General features: G+C 37.3%; 1 protein-coding gene across 2 annotated transcripts in view; it reads right to left on the reverse strand.

Moving 5' to 3' along the window:
- The window catches only part of NCKAP5 (NCK associated protein 5), a 1,035,979-nt gene that overhangs the window by 339,668 nt on the left and 679,650 nt on the right, over positions 1 to 16,661 (reverse strand). For both annotated transcript variants that reach the window (XM_090279418.1, XM_090279420.1), the window contains one exon: positions 7,238 to 7,325. In XM_090279418.1, the coding sequence (XP_090135544.1) occupies positions 7,238 to 7,325 (88 nt within the window). The remainder of the gene's footprint in view (positions 1 to 7,237; positions 7,326 to 16,661) is intronic.

Here is a 16,661-nt window from a genome sequence, read left to right on the forward strand (position 1 = left end):
GAGCTGGAGGACAACCTACACAAAAACTCCCAGACAATGCAACAAAATGAAAAAAGACTGAACAAGACTGAAGAGGTTCTAAGACAGCTGCAGGACAACATGAAACGTAATAATATCCGTATCATAGGAATTCCAGAAGGAGAAGAAGAAGAGCAAGGGATAGAAAACCTCTTTGAAAAACTAATGACAGAAAACTTTCCTAACATGACGAGAGAAAGAGTCACGCAAGTCCAGGAAGCACAGAGGGTCCCAATGAAGATGAACCCCAACAGGCCCACCTCAAGACACATCATAATTAAAATGGCAACATTCAAAGACAAAGAGAGGATCCTAAAAGCAGCAAGAGAAAAACAACTAATAACATACAAGGGTACTCCAATAAGGCTATCATCAGATTTCTCAGCAGAAACACTACAAGCCAGAAGGGAATGGCAAAAAGTATTCCAAGCAATGAAAAACAAAGGCCTACAACCTAGAATACTATACCCAGCAAAGCTCTCATTCAAAATGGAGGGTGAAATAAGGAGCTTCCAAGACAAAAGAAGGCTAAAAGAATACATCTCCACCAAACCAGCAATGCAAGAGATGCTAAAAGGTCTGCTCTAAGAAGATAAAGAAACAGAGAGAGACAGAGAAGAACACGAGTACAAAGGGGAAAAATGACAATGAATAAGTACTTATCGGTAATAACCTTAAATGTAAATGGATTAAACGCTCCAATTAAAAGACATAGGGTAGCTGAATGGATTAGAAAGAATGACCCACATATATGCTGTCTACAAGAGACCCACCTTAGAACAAAAGATCTACACAGACTGAAAGTAAAGGGATGGAAAAATGTATTCCAAGCAAATGGACATGAAAAAAAAGCTGGGGTAGCAATACTTATATCAGACAAAACAGATTTCACAGCAAAGTCCATAAAAAGAGACAAAGAAGGGCATTTCATAATACTTAAGGGAAAAATCCATCAAGAAGATATAACCCTTATAAATATATATGCACCAAACTTAGGAGCACCCAAATATGTAAGGAAACTTTTGAAAGACTCCAAGAAAGATATAGACAACAACACACTCATAGTAGGGGACTTTAACACCCCATTGTCAACAATGGACAGATCTTCGAAGCAAAGAAACACCAAAGATATGGAGGCACTGAACAACACTCTAGATCAAATGGACTTAGTCGATATATATAGAAGTTTTCACCCCAAAGAAGCAAAATATACATACTTCTCAAGTGCACATGGAACATTTTCAAAGATAGACCACATGGTAGGACACAAAACAAGCCTTAACAAATTCAAGAAAATTGAAATGATATCAAGCATCTTCTCAGATCACAATGCCTTAAAATTGGAAATCAACCTCAAGGAAAAAACTCAAAAACATTCAAACTCATGGAGAATGAATAACATGCTATTAAATAATGAATGGGTTAACAATGACATCAAGGAAGAAATCAAAAAGTTTCTGGAAACTAATGATAATGAACACACAACAACCCAAAACCTATGGGATACAGCGAAAGCAGTCCTAATAAGAAAGTTCATAGCAATACAGGCCTACCTAAAAAAGCTAGAGGAATATCTAATAAAAAATTTAACCCTACAGCTACAAGATCTAGAGGAAGAACAACAAGCAAAGCCCAGATCAAGTAGAAGGAAGGAAATCATCAAGATCAGAGCAGAATTAAATGACATAGAGTCTAAACTAACAATTCAAAAGATCAACAAAAGTAGGAGCTGGTTCTTTGAAAAAATAAACAAAATTGACAAGCCTTTAAGCAGGCTCATCAAGAAAAAAAGAGAGAGGACCCAAATAAATAAAATCAGAAATGAAAGAGGAGAAACCACAACTGATACCACAGAAATACAAAGGATTATAAGAAATTATTATGAACAACTGTATGGCAAGAAATTTGACAACCTAGAGGAAATGGACAGATTCCTGGAAACCTATAGTCTTCCCAAACTGAATCAAGAAGAAGCAGAAAGTCTGAATAGACCAATAACAGCTAGTGAAATTGAAGCAGTAATCAAAAAACTCCCAGCACACAAAAGCCCTGGACCGGATGGCTTCACAAGTGAATTCTACAAAACATTTAGGAAAGAACTAACTCCTATCCTTCTCAGACTATTCCAAAAGATACAAGAAGAGGGAAGACTGCCAAACTCATTCTATGAAGCCAGCATAACCCTAATTCCAAAACCAGGTCAAGACACAACAAAGAAAGAAAACTACAGGCCAATATCGCCGATGAACATAGATGCTAAAATCCTCAACAAAATATTGGCAAACTGGATCCAGCAACACATTAGAAAGATCATACACCACGATCAAGTAGGATTCATCCCAGGGATGCAAGGATGGTTTAACATTCGTAAATCAATAAACGTAATACACCACATAAACAAAATGAAAGACAAAAACCACATGATAATATCAATAGATGCAGAAAAAGCATTTGATAAAGTACAACACCCATTTATGATAAAAACTCTCAGCAAAATGGGAATAGAGGGAGCATACCTCAACATAATAAAGGCCATATATGAGAAACCTGAAGCCAACATCATACTCAATGGGCAAAAACTGAGAGCATTCCCCCTGAGATCAGGAACAAGACAAGGATGTCCGCTCTCCCCACTCCTATTCAACATAGTCTTGGAAGTTCTAGCCACCGCAATCAGACAAGAAAGAGAAATAAAAGGCATCCAAATTCGAAAAGAGGAAGTAAAACTGTCATTATTTGCAGACGACATGATAGTGTACATAGAAAACCCTATAGACTCCACAAAAAAACTACTCGACCTAATAAGTGAATTCGGCAAAATAGCAGGATACAAAGTCAATATTAAGAAATCAAAGGCATTTTTATACACCAACAATAAAAACTCAGAGATAGAAACTGAAAGAAAAATTCAATTTACCATAGCAACAAGAAAAATAAAATACCTAGGAATAAACTTAACCAAGGAGGTAAAAGACCTGTACTCAGAAAACTACATAACATTGAAGAAAGAAATTAAAGAAGATACAAATAAATGGAAGCATATACCATGCTCATGGATGGGAAGAATCAACATCATTAAAATGTCCATACTACCCAAAGCAATTTATAGATTCAATGCAATCCCTATTAAAATACCAGCAACATATTTCACAGAACTAGAACAAATACTTCAAAAATTTATATGGAACCAAAAAAGAGCCCGAATAGCCACAGCAATTTTGAGGAAGAAGAACACAGTAGGAGGAATCACAATACCTGATATCAAACTATACTACAAGGCCACGGTAATCAAAACAGTCTGGTACTGGCATAAAAACAGACATATAGATCAATGGAACAGAATAGAGAGCCCAGAAATAAACCCAGGTTCATATGGTCAACTAATATTTGACAAAGGGGGAAAGAACATCAAATGGAGTGAAAAGAGCCTCTTCAACAAATGGTGTTGGGAGAACTGGACAGGGACATGCAAAAAAATGAAACTAGACCACCAACTTACACCATACACCAGAATAAACTCAAAATGGATCAAAGACTTAAATGTAAGCCGTGATACCATAAAAGTCCTAGAGGAAAAAATAGGCAAGAAAATTTCAGATATCCCACGTAGCAACATTTTCACTGATATATCTCCTAAGGCAAGGGAAATAAAGGAAAGAATAAACAAATGGGACTACATCAAACTAAAAAGTTTCTGCTCAGCTAAAGAAAACATCAGCAAGATGAAAAGGAAACCAACCATATGGGAAAATATATTCGCCAATGACATCTCAGACAAGGGATTGATCTCCAAAATATATAAAGAACTCATACGACTCAACACCAAGAAGACAGACAACCCAATTAAAAAATGGGCAAAGGACCTGAACAAACACTTCTCCAAAGAAGACATACGGAGGGCCCATAGACATATGAAAATATGCTCAACTTCACTAGCCATCAGAGAGATGCAAATAAAAACCACAATGAGATACCACCTCACACCAGTCAGAATGGCCATCATCAACCAATCAACAAACAACTTGTGCTGGAGAGGATGCGGAGAAACGGGAACCCTGGTGCATTGCTGGTGGGAATGCAGACTGGTGCAGCCACTATGGAAAACAGTTTGGAATTTCCTCAAAAAACTAAAAATGGAACTGCCTTTTGAACCAGCAATTCCATTACTGGGATTATATCCGAAAAATCCTGAAACACCAATTCAAAAGAACCTATGCACTCCAATGTTCATAGCAGCACTATTTACAATAGCCAAGTGCTGGAAACAACCTAAATGCCCATCTGTAGATGAGTGGATCAAAAAACTGTGGTACATTTACACAATGGAGTTCTATGTAGCAGAAAGAAAGAAGGAACTTCTACCATTTGCAACAACATGGATGGAACTAGAGAGAATTATGCTTAGCGAAATAAGCCAGGCAACGAAAGAAAAATACGTTATGCTGTCACCTATTACAGGAAACTAATGAACAACACAAACAAATGAGCAAAATTGAACCAGAGGGCATAAGCCTATGACCGCATTACCTGAGTGATTGTCTGTACGCATAAGCCTCACTTAATCCTCTCTGCAGCGCTGCCTCCGGAGACTCAACAGTTTGGCTGAACTAAATGGCTGAGTTGGTGAAGAATGGGGTGGTCTGTGGGCTTCACTTTAAAACTGAATTCTCTTTTCTATCCTAATGGCTTGGACAGAAAGGGCCCAGAGGTCTGAGAGGGGGGAAACATAAACTATTTCCCTCAGCCCAAACTAAATAAAATGGGCAAAAGGGTTTTGGACAGGAGAGATGTGCCTAGCACACCTTCCTCCAAAGAAGCCCTTTTTTTTTTTTTTTTTTTTTTTTTCTCCTAATGTGGAACATTGAAAAATTAATCCCTGCCTTTTGCCACCTAGTAGTTATGGATTGAATGATGCTTTTTAACCCTTTTTGCCAAATCTGTTGCCCCCAGAACACAACAAGGATGCCAGCCTGCTAAACCAAGCACGCCGTTGTCCGGAGACAGCCAACTGACCTGGAGTCTGCACAATCCTTCCCCATGTGGGAAGGCCACCCTCCCCTCCACACCCCCACTGTTATTAGGGATTTCTGGACCCAAGGGTAGGTAGGACGACGACCATGTCCAGCTTGAAGCAGCTAGAGGAGCTTGAGACCTTCGCCCATTGTCCTTTACAAGATTACAAAGGGTCTTAATATCTGAGAGGGAGGGATAGTTATTTTTTACGAACCATGGGTATGGACTTGGGGGGGGATGCTGGGGGAGGGAGATACTGGGTGGAGGGGAGTAAAGGGGAAAAAATTGGAACTACTGTAACAACATAATCAATAAAATATACTTAAAAAAAAAAAAAAAAAAAGAAAGATGAAGTCAATCCTGGAGAGAAAAAAAAAAAAAAAAAAGTGCATCTGTTTTTCTAAGTAGCTTCCAGTTTCCAATGATGATGTTAAAAGTCTACACCACAGATTTGGCTAGTAAGTAATGCAGAGGTTAGAAAAGAGTGATCAAAAGGAAACAAGAACCTGGATGAGCAACAAGGAGGAGTTTGGGACAAGCACAGAGTGATGCTGAGTTCTTTAGTTCTAACGCAGGCTTGCTGTGACCAGTGAGGGGGAGCACATGACCAATGTTTCAGATTCATATGACTCTTTTAGGTCACATGGAAACACTTACTGCAGAATCAATCTCCCTCTCACCCCCCTGTATTTATTTGTACCTCAATTTTCTACCAAAGCAGATGTAAGACCCAGGAAAGACTCGCGGCTAGGAGGACTTAAATCCTTATCCTGACTCTAGGTGACTGCACATCAGGAAAAGTGGATGGTGCATTCCCTATGTAAAGACCACCTCACCTTCTCAAGAAGAACACTTTTCCAAGAAATGGATTTTAGTGATTTTTAAAAATTGTGTTCATGGCACTAAGTTGAATCTCCTCCGAGGCAGCTTAAGTCAGCTCCTTGTATTGTAGTCATTGGCGATGGAGCATGGCTGTCCCATTGTCCCCAAGTAGTCCTGTATATGTTTCAAGAGTCAACTATTGAGGACGTAGATTCCTTAAAGGTAACTCTTCCTAGATTTCTTAACTTTGTATGATACCGTGACTTTTATGATCAGAGTCTTCCCAATCTTTCTCATAACAAGTAAGGTTGAGGAGCCCTGAACCCATGAATTCAGGGAAGCCAGTGCACAGTTATCTTTACCACCTGGGTCCCTACACTTGCCTCTCAAACCCATTTCCTTTCTAGCCAGCAAACACTGAGGGATTCCAGGGACTGCCTCAGATTTCAGCCCATTTCCTTGCCTTCCTTACCTTTTTTAGTTCTCTTTGCATACTTGTGCAATGGATACTGGGTCTCTATTTGTGATTTGAAGTGATTTTCAACAGAAGTCCTCTGTTCATCTATAAAGAGGATCTGTGGTCTTTCTGCTATATTTCTCTTCCCACTTGCCAGAGCCTTCTCATATGTCCGGCTAACTTGGGTCATACTCAGATTAGATGTCCTTTTTTCCAGCCTGGCCTCTTTGCTAGTGTTAAAGAGCCATGGAATAAGGACAATTGGAAGATGACAACTTGTCACTTTATTGACCGCTTACTCTCTTTGGACCTCTTCAGATTCCATATGGCCAAAGTGCAAGGCCACACCCACAAGCCCCGCATACAAGCATGACCTCAATCAGCTCTCCTGTGCACCCTCAGTGTCACAGTCAAATTTCTTCTCTCACCAGGCCATTATTTGGTCACCTTGAGCTTCTCATTTTCCATGAGCCCACCATGCAAATGCACACCACTGCACCTTTATCCAGGGCTTCCCCTCTGCTTCCAATGTCCTTCCTCTTGTTCTCTATTCCTCAGGGCCACCTTACATGTCATCCCTCTCTGGGAAGTATTCCTTAACTCCCCAGATAGGATGAGTCACTCCCTGTCCTGTGTTCCCAGGGAATGCCGTAGCTACCTCTCTTAAAGCCTTGACCACTGCAAACTTATTTTTTACATCTTCCTACAACCAAATCTACCATCTGTTTCACAGTAAGAGCTCAACAAAAATGGATGAGTTAAATAAAAGTGTACATGATTTCTCAAACAGGGGTAACTGTATGGCTCCCAGCACTGGAATCTGGCCCATACTTGCTTATTTATGTCTGAGTTAGGGAGGACAGAGCTAGAGAAATGTGAGAAAAAAAGCTGACCAGTACCCAATCAAGAATAAGAAACATGGTGTACCTGATAGACCATTATATTAACAGTTTCTTCTTTTCTCTGTTCTGGAGGCCCTTGAGTCTGCAATAGATTTCGTACTGTTTCTTCCATCCTAAAAAACAAAAACATAAAGAAATTCTTTAAAGGTTTGCTATCAGCGTGTCTATTTCCTAAGCTTAAATCTGAAAAATCTACTTTCTATTCTCTTGCCTTCATCCCCTATATCAAGAATCTGTCATGAAGGCCTTTAAAATTATTCTTCAGAATGTCCCTTGGTTCTCTCTTTCTCGTTGCCATTCAGGTCCCTATGTCTGGCCTCCGGTATCAGTACTCATACAAACATTTCCCAATACCCTGTTCACTTTCAATTGCTCCCATTTAATTTGATACAATGTTATCACATTAATCATCCTAAAATACCACTTTGATTTTCTAAAGTCAATTTTCAACTTTGACAGATATTACATAAATGCATTTTCACTATTGATATACCATTCCATGGTGGTCTACATTAGCACTCAAAGGTCTACTTAATTCTTTTCAACTACTTCCTGGTATTTTATGATGTGACTGCACCATAGATTATTTAACCATTCACCTAACTGACAGAATTTAAATTACTTAAAAATTTTTGCTAGTTCAAACAATAAATACTTTTACACATACATCTTAGTACACATTTATGAGTATTTCTGTAGCTATATTATGACCGATAGTGTATGTCATAATCCTATTTTGTTTCAAATATGCACCTCTAAAGCCTACCCCAACTCCTGCATGGCCGAAAAGTAATGAGTGAAACAAACATACTTTTTCCATTTCCAGGCACTGTCTCATGCTGTTCCCACTGCTTGGAATGCCAGCACCCTTTTATCTTCTCAAATCCCATCCATCTTTCAAAATCCATTCCAAGTTTCACTTCCTAAGAAACTTCCTCCGTGGTCCTGTGTCTTTGAATTCTCATAGCCTTATACTTTAAATGATTCATTCTATCACTTAAAAATTCCCCACTTTAAATGCTCAAATATTTCATATATGCTTGTCTTGTCTTATGAAGTATTAAGATATTTGGTATAAAACCATGTCATATTTTCTTATGTGTCTCCCTCAATTATGCATGAAGTAGTATTCAGTACCCATTATTATACAAATTTCTTACTAATTTATCTTTAAAAACTATTAAGTACTTACTCTTTGTTAGGCGTTCACTATGTATACTAGAACTGTGTTTGCAAACTGTTTGAATGACCTTGTCCTTGGGCCCACCCATGAGGATTTGGGGACCAGAGCTCTTGAGAGCAGAAGACCTGCACTACTGCACTGAATACAGTGCTCTTTGGCCCAGAACCTGAGTTGGTTGTCATTTCCAGTCCCATCCTGAAGCATGTATTTTGGTGACTCAACAGGATACTAGTTTAAGGCAGAGAGCAGGCTTGTCCAGCTTCTCTCTCTTGCTCAGGGCTTCTAGGATGACAAATTAAGGGCTCTAGGAGGCCCATGAAGTCCCTGAAGTGGTTAAGACCATGCAGTAACAAAGGTAGTATAGTTCAAAATGCCAACCTTTCTAATACATCATACAACTACTTAGCAGTGGAGTGAGAAAATTACAGATGAACTAGTCTACTCCAAATGAGGACTATAATTGGAATATTCTGCCTTCAAAAAGACCCATTCAGGGTTTTAACAAGATGGTGGAAACCAATTAAGAGTGCTCAGAGAAGGATGTGTGACCACACTTATATACAAACCACCTTTTCATGCGTCCAGCCAGGAAAGCAAAATCTGTTTCCTATATTTTCACAAATCTTATGTTATTAAAAACAGTAACTCAAAATTAAATAGTACTTTTAACTTGTCAAAGAATTCTCTCATCTATTCATCATTATGATGTACTTCAAAATATCTATCTATGTGGTAGGTGGGAAAGCTGGGGCAACAGAAAAATTAAATGGCTTACTTACAGGATCATGGTTAGTTGAATAGGGAGTTAGAATTAAACCATTTTATTGACTGTAAAAACAGTAGTAGCCTCTTTCACAAGGTCTTATTTACATGCAGTAAAGTGATTTTAAATGAAGAAGAGTCTTAATTCCTAATTAGGAGTTATCATTTTTTCCCCCCTGGGATTAAAGGGACTGAACTGAACATTGTATTTAGTTATTAATGAATTCTTACAGTCTATATGTATTAAAATTATAAATACACATTCTCTGTGATACAGGATTCCACTTCTTTGGAAGTAAAACCTTTGTTTATATATGCTAGAAGGCACTAATGAAGATGTTCATTGTTTATAAGAGTAAAAAACAAAACAAAACAGAAATAAACTCAGTGTCCATTCATAGAGGAAGAGCTAGATAAAGCACGGTGTAATCATTCTTTAAAAAGTAGTAAAGAAACTAGAGTTAATCTATACATCTTAGCACAAAGAAGGCTTTAAGATATATTACTGAATGAAAAAAACAAGGTACAGAATAAAATGTGAAGTGTAACAACTACATAAATAACCCCTCCTCAATAGGTAAGCATATAAATTCACACAAGGCCTATGAAAATGTCTGGAAGGATGCATTCTAACCTGATGTCAATTTTTGTTACCCTTGGAGGTGGTGAGTCTTTATTCTTGTTATATTACAGTTGTCCCAATTTCCCCCCATTGTCTCTATGGTCAATTAACATTTGACAAAGGGGGCAGGAGCATAAAATGGAATAAAAAACAACAAAATGGTGTTGGGAGAACCAGAATGGTACATGCGAAAAAATGAAACTAGACCACCAACTTACACCACACACCAGAATAAACTCAAGATGGATAAAAGTCTTAAATGTAAGCCGTGACACCATAAAAGTCTTAGAGGAAAATATAGACAGGAAAATTTCAGATATCTCACACAGCAATATTTTTGCTGATATATCCTCTAGGGCAAGAGAAATAAAGGAAAGAATAAACAAACGGGACTACATTTAATTAGGAGTTATCTTGATGAACACTATCTGGTGGAAGAGACAAACTAAGTTTGTGTTGAAAAAATAGGTTTGAAAAAGTCTGAAAAATTCTGAAATCAAAACTGGTCAGAGCCAATTTCTAATACTCTATATCACTGTATATAAACAGAAACAATTTCTTGAATGGCAGTGGATTTTCCTTGATGTATGCCACATCTATCATAAACGAAAAAAAGTAAAGAAAACAGTGATGACTTGCCCAATTTCACTCTGCTTGTATATGACACATCAGGGACTAACCTTTGGTTTTCTAAATGTTAGTCTACTTTCTTCCCACCTTAGTACAGAGGCTATAGTTCTCTCTTATTTCAATCCTTATTTCATTCATTTATAGACATTTGGCATAAAGGTAGACCAATAGTTAGAATTCAGTTAAAATTAAAACCTTGCCTTAAAAGAAGTTAAAATACAATTCTGTGACCATGCATATCTTGCTGAATTATCTCTTCTGTACAATTAATAGTTCTATGCACAGATTGCTGGATTAAAAAGAAAATAAATCTAGTCACCTTTCCCCAATTTTTCTTGGCTTTGTATTTTAGAAAAATAAAAAAGTGGCAGTGAACAGAAAATTATTAAAACAGAATCTAAAGCAGCCCATACTCACAGTATTACTGTGATTAATTAAATTAATTATGATTAAAACCAATTATGTTTCCAAGCTACAGCTTGGAACAGAATTACAGGGATTGATCCCAACACTTGGTAGAAAATTAAGTTGTCTCATCTTTTCATAACGTCTGTGAATCTGGTTTCAGAGAAAATACTTCAAACCTGATGAAACTATACCATTATTTATTCCCTGATGACAGCTTTTTTTAAAAAAAATTCTCATTTAGCAAACTTCTCTATTTATTTTCCAGAAAACCAAACACTGTGAAGCATCATCCGTTGTTGTCTGACCGCCCCATGATATTTTACTTTGTTTTATTATTTTGATAGCTGAGGTATATGGTTTGCATTACCAATATGCACACACAATTATTCTACCATCTGTTTCCCAAATGTGACTAAAAATCAGTCAATTCCTTTCTCCAGGTCAGGTGTGGACAAAGGGGTTTTCTTGGTTTGTTTTAAATCACTGATTGGTGCAATTTATCATTAAATATTGACCTTAAAAATGTCTTCCAGTTTTTTTTTTTTTCCTATTGTCCAACTTGAGTCTAAATCCTTTGATTCCCTAAATACTGGAAAAGTAGCTGTTATAACTAAAAATATATAGACCAAAATTATACTTAGTGAAATATAATTTCTAATACATATTAAATGAACTAGTTTTAGAAAGTTAAAACCTACACGAGTGAGAAAAAATAAACCAAATTCACATGCAAACAGTATATTTCAGGCAACATAGATATAAATATAGCTATTTTATTTTATTAAAAACAGATTCCATATTTTAAGGTAATATCATTCAATTAATAAATTATTATTATAGTATTTCGTTTGAAGTAAGCAAAAGATCTCCAAACAAACATAGTTTTTGCTTAAAAAGTACACTAACGTCAAGTTAGGAAATTGGACATTAAATTAAAAAAATCAAAACCGTTCAAGAGCAGGATTCGTGAAGCTTTGCACCAAAATTCTCTCCCTAGAGTCCACCTTTGTCATGTACCCCCCTTTGACAGTGTCTCCCAGAGGTCTCTCTAGTCACTAAAGGAAGATATTTCTGGAAGAAAATGTTAAAAGATAATGGTTTCCAGAAGCCTTTCAGGGCAGGAAACCACCTAATCATTCAGGGCCTGATGATATCAGATTTGTTTCTTTTCTTTTTTTAATCCTCACTCAAGGACATATTTCTTGATGTTTAGAGAGAGAAAAAGGGGCAGAGAGACAGAAAGAGAGAAAAAAAAAAACATGGATCAGCTGCCTTCCACATGCGCCTGACCTGGGGATTGAACCCACAACATTTTGGTATATGGGATGACGCTCCAACCAATTGGGCCACCTGACCAGGGCTCAGATTTCTTTACAATTGGAGGCTATGATTGGGCCCTGGAGAACTTGACTTATTCAATAATGACAGTACTATTAGAAAACATGACCCCCAGCTCTATTAGATGTTTGTCCTATTAGCATGAAAAATAATGTGGGCTTTTCCACACTTCCTTCCTCCACAGATCTAGCCCTCTATTTTGCCTAATGACACCTATGAAATCATCAGAATTAGAATGAAGTGTTCTTTAACTCCTATGACCAGATACTTAATTTAGCATAACTTCATTTTTGACAGAAATGGAACAAACTAAACACAAATCAAGAAGCCATTCTCCTCAACTCAAACTTGTAATTAATGGGTTCTTTCAGCTGAAAACTGAATTGAGTCATATTTTTAAGAAATACTTTAACATGTTATTTGCTGATTAATCATATAAATTACTAATCAAATTAGCAATGAAATTGCTCAATATTCCTGCACATTTATTCATGAGAAGCTGCAAGGCATACTTTCTTTATTCGCCTATACTGGGGTGTTTGTCAAGAGCTGCTGCTGTGATTGGCAACTTGATTTTTTTTGTGCTTCACTGTATTTGACTCCCAACCTTCTCACTTTGAGAAAGTGTGTCAGTTTAAGCAAGGATACCACCATGAGTGAACTTCATTTTAAGGACAGAAAGAAAGGGACTGGCTTTAAAATAAAAAGGAGGCAGAAGGGCTTGAGTACTGTAGCGACTCTTTTTCACCTTGAGCCTCCTTCCTATGAAGTCATGGCATGACATGACCCCCCTCTGCAGAACAGTACTCATCTGGCAAGGTCAACAGCCATAATGAGGACAAGCACACTTCCTATATCTTCTGGGGAAAAAAATGTTATAATAAAATACTATCTCTCTTGTCTAATAGGCAAGTTAAAAAGTTAAAACAGACTACAATTGGGATACTCAGAGAAATTGTTAATTTATTTTGTACATAACCAAACTCATCTTTTTATTGATCCTTACATGCTAACTAGCATTAACTTTTGTCCCAAATACTGTATTTTTAAATGGAATTTAAAATCCATTGAGGAACAGGTGTCCATAAACAAGAGAATAAACACCTGTTATATATTTCCTATGTTGGAATACTATTCAGCAATCAAAAGGAATAAGTGGATGAATGCAACAATATGAAAAAGTATCAAAAACATTACATTAAGTGAAAGAGGTCATACAGAAAATACTAAATATTGTGATTCCATTTATATGTAATTGTCGTACAAGTAAAATTAATCTGGGATGGAAAATTTAAGAATAGTGATTGCCTGGGGGCAGTAGAGGTTGGCTAGAGACTGCCTGGGAAAGGATATAAGGAACTTCCTAGGAGATGGTAATGTTCCATATTTCCATAGGGGTTTGGATTGCATAGGCATATGTGTTTGTTGGAATTCATTCAATGAAGCATTTAAGATTTATGTATTTCATTGTTTGTAAATTTAATCTGAACTATAAACAAATTTAGTACTTTAGTTAATGATGTACAAGCTTAAGGATATACACAATTTGGGTTGAACTGTATTGATGGCTGCAACTTTGAAATGCATCAAATATTAGATTTATAGATGAAGCGAGAGATAGCTAGATGGCTGGATAGGGAGTAAAGAAAGTACAGTAAATATGAGTGATAGAATCTAGTTGTTGGGTATATGGTATTCACTGTTAAATTTGTTCAACTTTAAATTTTTTTATAAAAAATTATTGATCAAGTTTTTTTTTTATGTAGGACAAATATTTATCTCTTAAATAAAAATGTGTAGCTTCTTGGGAGAAGAGTAGTAGACTGCTTCTCATCCATAGATGATTCCTACACATATGCAGATCTGGTTGGGTGGATCTTTGTAGAGGAGGGAGACTTTGAGTATGATGTCATTTTACATTTGGACAGAAGTCCCTTGTCCCAAGGTTTGTTGCCAGCCCTTTTGGTTCTACTCCATCTAAAGCTCCTGAGGTTGTTCCCAGTCTGTCTGTTCTGCTTGGTGAAAGCTTAGTGAAATATCTAGTACTCTGACTGATCTTCACCTTAGCCACTGTTGGCTTCAGTGCCCTGAATCTCGGGTGCCCCTTCTACTAAGCATGCTGATTAGGCAATCTGTCTCCAGATACTCCTGTAAGGGTGCCCTTTCTGTTCCACAGGAGACCCCAAAGTAGGCCCACTGGCTCTCCAGTCAGCTTCTAAACCACACAAAAGCTGAGAGTAGCCGGCAAGATAAAACCCAGGGCCTCTTTTATGCATACGCATAGTGGACCACCAAGTGGACATGGCTATATCCCATTTAATGTGCAGACATACATACAAAGGTTCGGTCTTTTGCTAGAATCTTAAATGAGAAGCAAATCTATAAAGAACCATCTGTCCTCCATGAAATCCATCATCTAAAGGACCAGTGTCACTCTTCTGTTTCTCTCCATTTGCCTTTCTTCTATCTCCAGCACTAGTTCCAGCACTAGAAAAGCGGTGCCTTCTTGTTTCTTTTCAAATATCATATCTGGCTCCTTCCCAACTCCAATCTCTTGGCTAAGTTTGTCAATGTCATTTATGATGGTGAATTGAAGTATTTTTCCTGCATACCAGGAAATTACTGTGGTATGGGTTATCTAGACTTGCTTAGCCTTTCACATATTAAAGGAGGGAGAATGAAAGAATCTGGGTAATCTTAATTTAAAACAATAGCATGTTCATAAGGCCCTCTCTTATTTAATCCTTCATAACAAGCTCAATATTTCTTCACTCATTCTCTTTGAATTCCTGGGGAAAACTTGAGAAAAGTTCTAATACTCAGAATGACAATATGGAAAATCACATAGATTTTAAACACACACACACACATATTCATTACAACCACCCTACGGCAATAATTGATTTAAGTTATTGCAACAGAATGAGTACTACTATCTGTACTTTTATTTATATGTATATTCATTCACTTGTTTATTAATTAAAAATGAAGAAATTGAAGATCCATGAGAATAAGGAACTCATTCAAAGTCATACTTCTTGTAATGGTATGAGTTATACTAAAACCAACATCTGACTCCAAAACTCACAATATTTTTCCCTATGCCACAACAGCATGCAAGGAAATGTTTAAACCATGCTAGTGTTTACTTCGTTATATATCAACATTTTTTGCCATATTGTTATTATGTCCCAACATCTTGACCAATGGGCTATTGCAAATGCTCTGTACTTGAATTAACCTTTTCTCTCATTAGTTGAAGTTCTTTTAAACCTAAAGTAGGTTCACACATAGTGATATATTTTGATATCTGTCATATTTAGCATAGCTTTTATTATAGCCTAGAGCCCAGATAAATACCTGTTGAAGCATTTAATATTAGTTATTCATGGAAAAATATGCCCTGCCCTTAGGACACTCGCCATTGCACCCAAAGCCACAGAAAAAACTAGCCAAGACTTGACCTCTTCTTTTTTTAGGGGAGAAGCACTGCCTTTGTGTGTGCCTTCTTAACACTCTTTGTTCTTCTCTGTCATAGCATCATTGCATCTTATCAATGCTCTCTACTTTCCTTGAGGTCAGTGACTCTGCCTTGATTATTTTATCTCTAGCAACTAAGCATAGCTTCTGTTACTGGGTAGATAGTCAATAACTTATTTTTGAGTGAATGAATGAATCTAATAGTTTTTTTTTCCCTCATTCATTCCCTGGCTCCCTACATTTCCATTTCCCCACAGACCTGCATGACCAGAGTAAAGAAGTGACAAATGAGAGGTGCCAGAAGACTGGAGAAGCTAAGTCTTAAGCTGTGACATGTGGGGCTATGATGCAGGCCTCCCAGTCATTACTCAAAAAAATATCTTCCAGAAACAACTCCCTGGCTCTTTCATGTCACATCAAATATATAGTACACATGCTTCATCTGCAGCTAATTACCTTAGATGGTTAGAACAATACCCTAATGGGGCCAGGGTTCTAGATTCAATGTCTAGCTTGGACACCTTCTACCACCACCAGACTCCTGGCAGACTAATCTCTGCCAAGATAGCCCACTGCTCTACTGCTGGGGGAGAGAGGAGACGAGAATTATCTTAAATGACATGGCCTCCCATATTCCCATATCATTTGCTTTTAAATTTATTTTTCCCACTGTCCCTCCATTACTTTTCTCAACAACCCATCCTGCCTCCCCATCTTAATTGCAGTATATAAGCTTTCCTCAAGTTTGAGAGTGAAAAGAAAAGCTGATTGGTTTTCAATTCCAAGAGGAAACTTTTCATGTGGAAACTTTGCTGGTTTAGAGCTGGGTTCCACCCAACTGCACCAACTTGTTTTCTTAGAAAATTAGAGTTAGCTCACTTAGAAGCTAGCACATCCATGCATATAAGCAGAAACAATCCCCAGGCTGGCTGTGACTTTGCTGTTCTGCACCCAATCTCTGCTGATCCTGGCTGCAATAGTTAGGAACAGTAAATCTACAGTGAAGATAACTGAAAACTGCACTGA

This window comes from Furipterus horrens, unplaced genomic scaffold (genome assembly GCF_987537825.1).
Source record: "Furipterus horrens unplaced genomic scaffold, mFurHor1.1.pri manual_scaffold_1, whole genome shotgun sequence".
NCBI classification, from domain to species: Eukaryota; Metazoa; Chordata; class Mammalia; order Chiroptera; family Furipteridae; genus Furipterus; species Furipterus horrens.